General features: G+C 57.9%; 2 protein-coding genes and 2 non-coding genes across 4 annotated transcripts; 1 reads left to right on the top strand and 3 right to left on the bottom strand.

Moving 5' to 3' along the window:
- Positions 1 to 1204: 1204 nt before the first annotated feature.
- Trnaa-agc lies at positions 1205 to 1277 on the bottom strand. Its single transcript has one exon. It is a non-coding gene; the product is annotated as a tRNA-Ala (tRNA).
- A 447-nt stretch (positions 1278 to 1724) lies between these two features.
- On the bottom strand, positions 1725 to 1797 carry Trnar-ccu. Its single transcript has one exon. It is a non-coding gene; the product is annotated as a tRNA-Arg (tRNA).
- A 5368-nt stretch (positions 1798 to 7165) lies between these two features.
- On the bottom strand, positions 7166 to 7836 carry LOC117641269. Its single transcript, XM_034378440.1, has 3 exons — positions 7716 to 7836; positions 7492 to 7531; positions 7166 to 7409 (listed from the first exon to the last, which is right to left on the bottom strand). Exons 1-3 carry the CDS (start codon positions 7764 to 7766, stop codon positions 7204 to 7206), a joined length of 297 nt encoding a protein of 98 aa, XP_034234331.1. The 5' UTR covers positions 7767 to 7836; the 3' UTR covers positions 7166 to 7203.
- Positions 7837 to 8421: 585 nt separating this feature from the next.
- LOC117641173 lies at positions 8422 to 10414 on the top strand. The gene is made up of 8 exons (XM_034378313.1): positions 8422 to 8517; positions 8590 to 8838; positions 9117 to 9426; positions 9528 to 9681; positions 9754 to 9856; positions 9933 to 10040; positions 10120 to 10272; positions 10358 to 10414. The coding sequence occupies exons 1-8, from the start codon at positions 8515 to 8517 to the stop codon at positions 10412 to 10414; spliced, it is 1137 nt and encodes a 378-aa protein (XP_034234204.1). The 5' UTR covers positions 8422 to 8514.
- Positions 10415 to 11170: the final 756 nt, after the last annotated feature.

Raw genomic sequence — 11170 nt, 5'->3', positions numbered from 1 at the left:
CCGCTATCACAGCGAAGCCAGCGAAGCCAGCGAAGCGCACTCTAATAATGTCTTAATAGTATCGCCGCGCTAATGACTGCACGCAGTGCTTGCAGAGCACGGCCAATAACGGCCGAATAATGAAAACGAAACGAAAGTGTGCTGCCAGCCCCGCCAGCCCCGCCGGCCCCGCCACATGCAAGCCCTCAATAACACACAGCACGCACCACCCCTAACCGCCCGGGCCGCCCGGCCCGGTGCTGCATGCACGGCCACAGGGCCGGGCAGAGGGAGGCCTGCCCGTCGCCGCCATGACGGCCGCGCTCGAAGGGACAGGAACACTACGCCAGGATGGACTGTACGTGTACTCACATGCGGAGCGGGCCGCGCCACACACCACACGCGCGCGCGCGCCTGTTCGGTACCTAGACCACACTTTAGCAGAGTAAGGGTTTCCCAAAAACGAAAACAAGTCCTGGAATTTAGAAGTGCGACAGATTTCTGAGAAGAAACAATAAAAGAAAACACTGAGAAATAATCCGGGGCTTATGATTCATTACGATCCCGCAGCATAAATCTCGGAACCATGTCGTAGCAGTACCGTGCGCCATGCAACCCCCTCCGCCCCAAATGACGCCCCCCCCCCTCGCGGCAAGTAACCAGTAATGCCAACACGATAGCCGTAACACGCTATAAACAGCCGCCGCGGTGTAGCGCCATGCGCCTAGTTTAGGGTGCATCATAGATACAGCCTACGCAATAAATAATAAACAGTCAAAATTTTTGCGCGGAATGGGGTTTGTAAGGGTTGTGGTCACGGGAAAGAATTTCCCTGACAGAAATTTTATCCCCTCCGGGCGGATGCTGCATCTCGACACACACGCGCTGAATGGACTCTGTTCGCACGGCTGGTTCTGCGAACTGCTACATTCGACTGAATGTAGTAGTGGACTGAAGTAGTAGTGTGTGGGGAAAATGAAACTTTCGGGTTCGTCGAAAGCAATACATCACTGCCTGACCAGCACAACCAGGCACAACCCACAAAGTCACGTGGCCTTCAAATACTCGGTAAACACCTCGGCGATTCATTAGCGCCGAAAATGGAACGAGTCACGTAAAATGTTATCTGAGCCTTTCATTGGCGTCCATTGAAAACGGGGGGCGATGCACATCGGACAGCACACATTGGGTTGCTGAAACAGGTAGTTCGAGCAGCCAAAAAAAGTGGAGGTGCGGGGTATCGATCCCCGTACTTCTCGCATGCTAAGCGAGCGCTCTACCATCTGAGCTACACCCCCCTTCGGTGGCCTCCGAGCGGACGGCGTGCTCCACACTGTCTCGAAACGCACTCGCAGCATGACCCCCTCCACCTTCGTCCCCCTCCACCTCGCGTAGCTACGCGTAGCGGTTCGGGTGTTGGGGACTCGGACCGGACAGCGTGGAGAGTCGCTGCAGGAGCTCGGGCCACGTGAATCCACGTTGACTTCGCGTACGCAATGACATACAGCTGTATTTGGCACGCATTTCAGTACATGTAAATGCAATCTGCAGTCACTCTCACACATTCAGACTCTGGTTAGCTCTCAACCTGGGGTCACAGCAGTGCTGCTGCTCATAAACGAAATAATTGCTAAAAACTGATTGCGGAGAGGGAAGTCCGTGTTTTTGCGGTCGTCATTCACCTCACGGGCCTCGAAAAGCCCTCCCCTGACCCTACAGAGATAAGAAAGGAAAAAGGTGTCCACTACCCCTGGAGGGACTCGAACCCTCAATCCCCGGTTTAGGAGACCGATGCCTTATCCATTAGGCCACAGGGGCTACGGTAGAGCGGCGCGGCAACGCAGCAACTGGTCGTAGCGTGACGCCAGCGCGGTTTCCCCTCTCTCTCCGCGCCGCTCCTTCTCTGTCGCACGCGAAGGAAGTCCCGCACTCCGCCACTGTTGGCTCTGCTCGCTCTGCCGCGCCACGCCGCGCCGCGCCGCCGCGAGGCCAGTTGGCTGGGAGTGGGGGGCCGGCCGGAGAAACGGCGGGAACGGCGACGCGGGCAGAGGAAAGGGGCGGGGGAGGGGGGGGGGCGACTAAAGGGTTTCTGCGACTGCATAGCGCGCGCCGCGTGCATTCCTTTGGCCGGGCCAACGCTCCGGCCCTTCACCCTCCGCCTTTCCTAGAAGAAAGGCGTCGTCGTCGTGGCCGTCGGGCTGACCGACCGGGCGGCCGACGGGGAACGACGAAGACCCTTTAGGAAATATTCCACCGGGACCCGCTCCCTCCGTCCCCGTCGTCTTGCGGTCCCCGAAGGGCTTCTTGCGGCTTCCGCCCTCCGCCCTTCCACCCTGGAGCTTCTTGAGAGACGTCAGGTGGCTGTCGCCGTGCTGTAGAGACGCGCGCGTCTGCGAAGGCAGCAGTACACGCACACTCACTCACACACACACACAAGGAGAAGTGCTGGCCCGCATCGATTTCGTGCCGAAACGTGATAGATGAAATTGAAATGCATGACTGTCCCGCTGCTGCTGCAGCGAGAGGGGGCGCGGTGGCAGGGCGCGGCAGGCCCCGCGGGACGGCGGTGGCGCGCGCTGCGCTCCGTCAAGATGTGCCGGCTAGAGTTCCAGCAGCAGGTCGTGTGTCGATTCGGCGTGTCATGCGTGCGAGGGGTGTCGTCGGCGTGGCTTCGGCGGCGTCGCCGAGGGATGAGGTGAGGCGCGGCAGAGCGCGGTGGCCGAACGGAAATCGAAAGTGGAGGATAGGGGGCATCAAAGGTCGAAGGGCTGTCCCCTGCTGTCCCCTGCAGGAGAGGCGTAGGCACGTCTGTTCATGGTTTGATCTCCCTTGCTTTCAGAGCATGACCTGACCTTTCGACCCTCCCCCACTCCCCCCGAGCCGCCCGCTGGCACCTGCCCTATGATCAACAGACCAAGACGGCTGCGGGGGGGGGCGGGGTGTGGAGAGGACGGGGGAGGTCCCAGCGGCCCGCGCCGCGCCATTGCACCCGGTGACATGTGCGCGGCTTCCCGTGCATCCCTCCTTGCAGCGCATTTAAAATGCGAGAATTCCGCCGCCAAGGGTTGCCGTCGAGGGCTGCCGTCGGAGGCTGCTACCGAAGGGACGTCGAGGGTTGAAGTTGAGGGTTGACGTCAAGGGTTGCTGTCGAAGGATGACGAAAAGGATGACGTCGCGGCTGCCTTCGGGGGTTGCCGTCGAGGTTGACGCCGAGGGTTGCCGTCGAGGTTGAAGCCGAGGGTTGATGCCGAGGGTTGACGCCGAGGTTGACGCCGAGGGTTGATGCCGAGGGTTGACGGCCGAGGGTTGACGCCGAGGTTGACGCCGAGGGTTGATGCCGAGGGTTGACGACGCGGGTTGCCGCCGTGGCTTCCATCCGAGGTCGCTGGCCGCTCCAGGCCCTGGGCGGCGGCTCGTGCGGTCCCGCCCTGCACACGTCCAGCGGTGATGCCCTTCCAGCCAGTGAGCTGGAACGTGCGGTCAAAACTTCCGCCGCCTATCTCCCTTCCCTACCGACCGGCTGACCGGTGGCCAGGCCAGCCCGGCCACCGCCATTCGTATCGGTGACCCCGCAGAGTCCATACGGAACGGAGGCCCCTCGCGACCCCAGTGAATTTCCTGTTGTGACGTCACGCGGCGAGTCTGGCGACCAGTACGGGGGGTGGGGAGGGGGGGTGACTTGGTCATGAATACGGCTTCTCCCATCACAGCGCCCAGCATTGGCCAGCATTGCCCCACCCTGCAAGCACTAAACGCCTATCTCGCTGCGATCTTGCTCGGGAGCGGCTGCTCCAAGGCCGTTCTACAAATTACACGGAGATAGAGAGATGGACATTTCACCTCCGAAACGACGAGTAAAGAGAAAGGGGCAGGGGTCTGCCAGGGTGGGGCCGAGGCTGCACCCACGGCGACGCACAGCGAGGGGGGCTTAAAATGTTGTGTCGTGTCACCTGACTAGGCCAGCAACGCGCCATCAGATAATTCGGGAAGGGTGGGGGGAAAGTAGGGGGACGCTGCGAAGGGGGTCACTCTCTACCCTCTTCACAAAATCCATAGACATCCGCACAGACAGTGCAGCGACGGAAGAGGGGAAGGGAGGGGCCCGGCTCGCTTGACACGGTTTCATGCGGTTGTTGCTTCCTGCCTCCCGTTCCTTTCAAGGGTCCCCTGAAAGACCTTTAGCGTTAGCGCTGAAAGAGCCAAAGACGCCTCGGCGACCCCCCCCCCCCTCCTCGCCCCGCCCCGCCCCTCGCCACGCCACTCGACCCGCAAAGCCAAGTTCCACGTGAGCCACGTAGAACGTGTGAGTCCGGGGTGCTGCGGCTCCGCTGCTGCACACACGGAGCAGTCTGATTCCGAGAGTCGTCGTTTTCGTCGCCCTGTCTCTCTCGCCCCTTTACGGGGCAGAGAATACTGTTCCAAGGATCAGTCTGCGGCGTGGGATGAGGCAACTGCAGCGCCGTCACGCTTGCTCCATCGGGCCACCCACTGCAAGACGCTCCCGGGACGAACGCGATCCAACACTCGCTGTTCGACTCGACTGGGGAAGTCCCGTAGCGGTGCGTGCGTGTGTGTGCGTGCGCGGTGCGCACCGAGCCTCATAGCGGCCTTATTGTCGTAATACTGCGCCGGCCGACAATGGATGTTATGGACCTCGCAGCGCCACGCAGCGCCACGCAGCGCTTCGCAGGGGGTTGTTCGGGTGTGGGGGAACGGGCAGGGTGGTGGCCGTGGCTGGGCCGCCGTGGGCCACGCCACTGTGGGCCACGCCACTGTGGGCCACGCCACTGTGGGCCACGCCACTGTGTGCCACGCCACTGTGGGCCACGCCACTGTGGGCCACGCCACTGTGGGCCACGCCACTGTGGGCCACGCCACTGTGGGCCACGCCACAGACTCCATCCCCGTCCATCGCATCGGTTTATGAAAGTCGGCCGCAATATGCCGGCCTGGCGGCCTGCTCGCCTCAGCAGCGCTGTCGATCTTATCGAGACGCACGGGCCGTGCGTACTGTAGTGCCGTGCCGCGTGCGACATGTGCGGCGCCTCCACTGTAGGCACCGCCACTTATGGCACCGGCGGCTACTTGGAACAGGACCGCACTACCAGGCACTACGTAGCACTACACGGTTTAATTACGAATCGGGGGCTCCCCGCACAGTGCCGCGGCGCAATGCTTTGGCGGCGGCCCGGGCGGGGCGGGGCGGGGAGGGGGAGAGGGGCGCACGCACAAACTTCACGACCCCCACTATAGAGTATTCAAACGGGGGACTGCGTTCCGGGCGGCACGCTCCCGCACGCGCCGCTATGGGAATGGGAGGGAGGGAGAGAGAGAGGGGGAGAGCGGGGCCGTAGTTACGCCCGGTCGGACTGCCGCCAGTTCCTTCGCAGTCTCCAAACTTTCCCCCCGCACAGTTAGTGTTGCGATTGCAATGGGATCCCCCTACACACTTGGAATGAGCGGCGAATTGGGTGTGAAATACGAAGGGCCATACTAGCGCCCCACCCCGCCTCACCTCGCCCCACCCCGCCACCCCCCAACTGTCGCCAAGTGCACTTGCTGCCCCGGCGCCACGTGCCGCGGGTCGGTTGCTTTTCAAACCATTCAAACGGAGAAGAAGGCCAGCATTGTGCTGGCCGACGCCCCCGCGCCCCACGCCGCGGAACGCGCGGTGGATCGCGGAGTGGATCGCGGGGAGGGTCGCGGAGTGGATCGCGGGAGTGGATCGCCGAGTGGATCGGGGAGTGAATGGCCGCCGGCGTCGGCGGGTGGATCGCGGGGAGAACGGCAGCATTGATGAATCCGAATTCCCCGCCGCCCGGGCTTGGGATGGCGGGGCTGGCGGGGCTGGCGGGGCTGAAGCCGAGAAATGACGGCGACGCGAGGCAGCAGCTTCGCACAGCGAGCACAGCGAGCACACAGTAAAGAAGAAGAGAGACGGCGACGAGAAGGCCCCCGTCGCCGAGAGAAAAGAAAAGAATTCTGCTAACGAAGCCCGGGCATCAGGCGGCGGGCTGGAGCAGCCACCTGATATCGACACCGCGGTGACTCATGCCCGGCCCTTGCCGCCCCTGCCCTGCAGCCCCTGCCCTGCAGCCCCTGCCCTGCAGCCCTCCATGCAGCGCTGGGAACCGGGGCGGGCCGCGGCGGGGCGGGCCGGCCACCCCGACTCCCTCCGCGCGGATCCAGTTCCGTGTGAGGTCGCACTCAAAGTGCTGGAACCGAAAAGAATTGACTCGTCGCTACCCAGCCCTGCCTTGCCCGGCGCATTGACCGGACATCCTTCATAAAGTCGCCGGCGGGAAGTAACATGCACCAAGTTCGGCGTGTGTGTGTGTTTCTGTGGATTTCATCGCTTGAGAACGGCTCCCGCCGGGCCCTCTGATGCGGTCGGAGGTGGAAATGCGCGGCTCGCGCTCACCGCACGCCGCTCCGGATTCATGTTCGTAATAGCACGCCATAGGGGGCTGTAAGCAGCGCGGAGCTTGGCGCGCGGCGCGGTGTCGTCGGGGCGATGCAGAGCGACGCACCTAGGCCGCCGGGCCCGCGCAGATAGCCGGATTTTGGACGGCCGTGCACGATAGTCCTCCCACCTTGCAGCGCGCTCGCGGCCGAGAGGCGAACACTGGCTTGGGCGTGGCGCGGCGGGCGGGGCGGGGCGCAGCGGAGCGGGGCGGAGCGGGGTTGAAATAGTGCCTGGAATTCGAGAAAGGACCTTGCCGGCGGCACGCCCTTACCTTACGGCCCGCATTTTTACAAAAGCCAGCAGCAGAAATAAAAAAAGGAGAGGACTGTCTTGCATAGCCGGCAAGGTCGTGCCGTGTGTGTGTTTAGATCCGTCACAAAGTTTTTGTTGTATATCTAAAATGCACGGAACTAACTACGCCGGGCTTGGCTTGTTACGGAGTGCACACACGCACTGCTAATGGGATGGCACACGGTACAATTACACGTATCTGGGGAGGGTCGGCCGGTCGGCCCGGCAATTTCATGGCCGCGCAGAGTTTCTCCGAGGAAATCAAGTTGAACTGGTGTTTGGAATGTGTTATGGCAATCGGAGTTTGCGGCGAGGGCGGATGCCGGCCGGGAAAGTCATCAAAACTTCGCCGTGCGATTTCGGAATTGTCACCTCGGACACGGGATAAACCCACCGTTCGGTAAGGTCAAAAAACATTTTAAGGCAGGATTGTTTCGTTTTCACTCTTTATTTTTCAAGAGAGACGCCTACGATTCGATGACGCACTCGAGGTACTCGGGTCCGAGCTTGGCCAACTTGCTGAGAGCGCAGACTCTGTACTTGAGGCCGTTGCCGAGGGGCTCGCACTTCTCTATGATCTCAGACACGGCCTGGCTCATTCCAGCGAGGCCCAGCATGGCCAAGCAGGTGACGATGCCTTCGACGCTGAAGCCGAGGTTGTGGTTCAGGACGGCTGCAGTGAAGAGAAACAAACACTTTGAGCTTTGCGACATGCTAGGTGATTTTTTGGTTCCACTGGAAGTTGAAGGACTCACCGGTCTCCTCGCTGGCAGGCGCACTAGTGGTGCAACAAACCTGTATCAGCACAAATACAGAAACTTAGTAAAGTTATTATTGAAAGACTGGCAAGGCTTCCAAACGGAAACAGCATGTGCAACCATCGTTAGTGCTTCAGCACTAACAGAAAGGATTGATAAAGTCAATGGGAAAATAACAACAACTCCACCAGGCACGATACTTGTAAAAACTTTTAACTCACCAGGGCGAGGGCAACGGCGGCTGCGAAGACAAGGGTGCTGAGACGAGCCATGGTGCTGACAAACTGATCGTTCTCCTCGCGTTTCGGTTTATATAAGATCTGCGCACTACAATGACACTTCGGAAAGAAGTGGTATCAGCAGGTGGCCGGCAAATCACAGGTACAGTAGTGAATGCCTCAAGAACACTTCAAATCTTTTGAGTCGCTTTGAGTGAAGTGGCCTGCATTGATAATCATCCATAGACCTTATGTTATGACGACCAATACGAGAACGTTGTTTAAAAGAGGCATGAACAAAAACCTGTGCAATTTTACAATTGCCACATCCAACACACACGACATGCGGATCTTAGACCAGAAGCCTGACAAAGTCAAATAGTGGTCCTTTTCTCCTACAAAGGTAAGGTCATTGTATCCATTTATTTATCTCGATTTAGGATAGTCATTAATAACCACAAGTTTGGTACCACGAAAATAGCACCCGCAAAAGTGTTAATTCAAAGTCAATTTCTAATAATTCGCGGCTTTCAGACAGAACGCTCAAAGTCGACCAAGCTAGCTGCCAGAGGCAGCTGAACCCCAGCATTGAGGCCGTCAACCCTTCCTTGCTCCCGCCCGCCCTATTACTGTAATGACACGGCGAGCATCAGGTGGGCGGTGATTTAGGATGGCAAAGGTGTATTTCTGCGAACGGTTCGGCCAGCGTCACTGTGGTCAGGGTGGCGGGAGCAGGGTGGTCAGTGCCTCGCAACGTCCATAGCCAGTCGGTCGCGATCTCTGCTTCAGGACGCAGTCGAATATGGTAAAGAAAATCGTATTATCCCCTGGTGCTTGATCTCGCAACGACGCATTTACGCTAACTTACTTCACGCAGGCCCTCGAGGTAGTGGAACGCCTTTTGAGGCTTGCCTGCTCTTGGCCAGAGGGTCGCAACCGCCTTCGCTACTGGATCGGGGTCTACCTGCTGCCGTACTCGTTCGCCTTCACCATCGTGCTTCCAGCGGCGTGCTTCGCCGCCGGGATGCACGCCTCGGCCATGGACAGGGTGGACCTGCTGACGGACGGCGTGGCCACCAGCCTTTGCTTCGTCAAGTTGCGGTGTCTACAGCGCCATGCCAGCACCGTAAGCACGCCAACGCCCCTCCTTCTGTGTTGGTCACTTTGGAATGAGGTTAATCTCCATGTAGGCGTAGTAAGCGACAGGAAAAGCTATAAACCGTAATAAAGGCACAACTAGTGTAATAGTCCACAGCATTAACTGTGAACTATATTGTCTAGAGCATTTTCCGTGCGTGACTGTAGTTTTTTCAGAGAACGCTGAGCCTCTCCGCAAACTCGAAGAATTTTATTTTAGACCTGAGGAGTAAAGGCACATGTATTAAAACAAGATTGACGCAGCAGCTGCTGGAAGTGCGACGCCTTCTTCGAGACCACTTCACTCCGCTGGAGGAGACCGTGGTCATGGAGGCCAGGGAGGCCAACAAGCGGTGTGAGCGGCGTGCGGGCCGCCTTGCTATCGGCTACGTTGCCCTGTACTCGTCGCTTTCCATCTGTGGCTCTATCATCATGTTCTTCTCCCTCATCTCCGGCAAACCCGAGGACCGGAGACTGACTACCAAGGCCCCCCAGGCTTTCCTGCACAATGACTACCTGTTTTGGCCCGTACTTTGTGGAATCAGCGTGGAGCTCTACATTTTCCCAATTGCCACAGGTATGTGCTGGACAAGGACAAAAGAGTGTGTGACAAAACTTAAAAGCAGTTGTGCGGAGGGAGCAGTAGTTCGTAAACTAAGCTACGTTTTGCTCCCACAGGGACTTTTGATGCTTTGTTCCTCACGCTATCCCTGCACCTTGTCTGCAAGTGCAATATTCTCTGGGTCCTGCTCCGGCGAGCGCAGGCAACTGACCACGCAAATGCTCCCAATCGGATCAGAGACTGCGTCATATATCATCAGCTCATTATAAGGCACTGGTTTCAGCAGTTTTATCTTACAGTTTCAGTGATAAATTTTACATTTAATATTTTCTATGATCGCAGGTTACACAAACTGACGGAAGGTATCTTCTCCGGAGTAACGTTGTATCAAATGATCTACATCTTGTTTGGAGTTGGGACGCCTGGGATTCGTATTCTAAATGGGGTACAATCAAAATCCTTTTTCACTCATGGCAATTAAGTTTTTCCTTTTAAGACACTAATTTCAATTTCCTCAACAGAGTTTGAACGGTGATACTTCCAAAACACTTTTTGCAATTTCGTATGTTTGGTGGAATATTTGTCAGCTTCTAACGTTTTGCTGGTTTGGAGATAAGGTTGCCAAAATGGTAAGCTATAAGGATTACATAAAAGCAGTTACAAAGGGAGAGTATGTTGATATTAAGAGACTATGTTGTCGTGCCACAGTCTCTCGACCTGTCCGATGGAGCGTTCTGGACTTTTGAGCCCTGGCAGCAGAGGAGTGGTCACCATCTGCACCTTATGATGCTCCGGGCGCAGAAACCCCTCTACCTGACGGCCGGAAGGTTTACAAACCTGACCCTGCGACTCTGTTTAGACGTAAGGACAGGAAAAAATATAGGTCATAATTCACAAAACTGTTTTTAAACTGATGCTGCAATTCGGATCTATCTTCCTGTTACAGATAATGAAACGGTCGTATTCTCTATACTCTGCCATGAATCGCATTAAGACAGCTTAAAGTTTCAAACGGGAAAAGTACTTCAACAACTCGGTTCAGGTCACCTTCCAGTCTCATAAATAATGTTCACAAAAATAAAAACTATTCCCGATAGCGTTTTATAAAGGGGTTGCCTGTGGGTGCCGCCTGCCACCTGAGAGCCGCGCAAGGGGCCCTTGACTTTAACTGCGCGCTCGTTTACTTGTTGCAACAAATCCTCGGCGCTGTGCATAAATCTGCACAGGAACACTCCCTTTTATTACTTGCCGCGATCCGATATGATTAGAATCAGCGGAAAGAATGCAAACGCGCCATGACGGAAGGCGACGCACGGGCCGCGGGGAGCACGGCGCGGCGGCACGGCCCTTCGCGAGGACAGAGGGGCAATGGGGTGGCAGAAAGTATATCACGCGCGTGACACAACACGGCGAGAGGGGTGCCGAGGCGTGCCGGCCCGCAAACGGCTTGCAAACGGCTTAGCGCGCCAAGATTTAGCGAAAATGATTCGCTTCCGCGCGATGGCTCGGCGCGCGCGCACGGCCCTTGGCACGCCGGCAGGCATGGGGATTCGGGAGAGACAATAAAGAGGTTGCGTGGCGCCGAGATGAATAGCGACGCATAAAAGTCGACGCCAAATTATAAGTTATGCGGCCGTAGCGCGGCAGCACGCGGAAGCTTGGAGATCTTGCCGTTCGCGTTCGCCACCAACCGCGCTGCCGCCTATGCCGCCACACTTGTCCAGTGTGTCTCTGCCCTCTACTGGTGTCTCGATTCGGA

The sequence above is a fragment of the Thrips palmi genome, unplaced genomic scaffold, assembly GCF_012932325.1.
Source record: "Thrips palmi isolate BJ-2018 unplaced genomic scaffold, TpBJ-2018v1 HiC_scaffold_15, whole genome shotgun sequence".
Taxonomy (NCBI): domain Eukaryota; kingdom Metazoa; phylum Arthropoda; class Insecta; order Thysanoptera; family Thripidae; genus Thrips; species Thrips palmi.
Note: the sequence above shows the minus strand (reverse complement) of the source record. Positions and strands in the feature narration are given on the sequence as shown.

Excerpts from the sequence above, each read along its gene's own strand:
- LOC117641269 (XM_034378440.1), bottom strand. The coding sequence starts at position 7,766 with ATGGCTCGTCTCAGCACCCTTGTCTTCGCAGCCGCCGTTGCCCTCGCC. Across the intron at positions 7,532-7,715 it reads CCGCCGTTGCCCTCGCCCTG|GTTTGTTGCACCACTAGTGC; the intron begins GTGAGTTAAAAG and ends GTGCTGATACAG. Across the intron at positions 7,410-7,491 it reads GCCTGCCAGCGAGGAGACCG|CCGTCCTGAACCACAACCTC; the intron begins GTGAGTCCTTCA and ends TCTTCACTGCAG.
- LOC117641173 (XM_034378313.1), top strand. Across the intron at positions 9,857-9,932 it reads GGATTCGTATTCTAAATGGG|AGTTTGAACGGTGATACTTC; the intron begins GTACAATCAAAA and ends TTTCCTCAACAG. Across the intron at positions 10,041-10,119 it reads GAGATAAGGTTGCCAAAATG|TCTCTCGACCTGTCCGATGG; the intron begins GTAAGCTATAAG and ends GTCGTGCCACAG.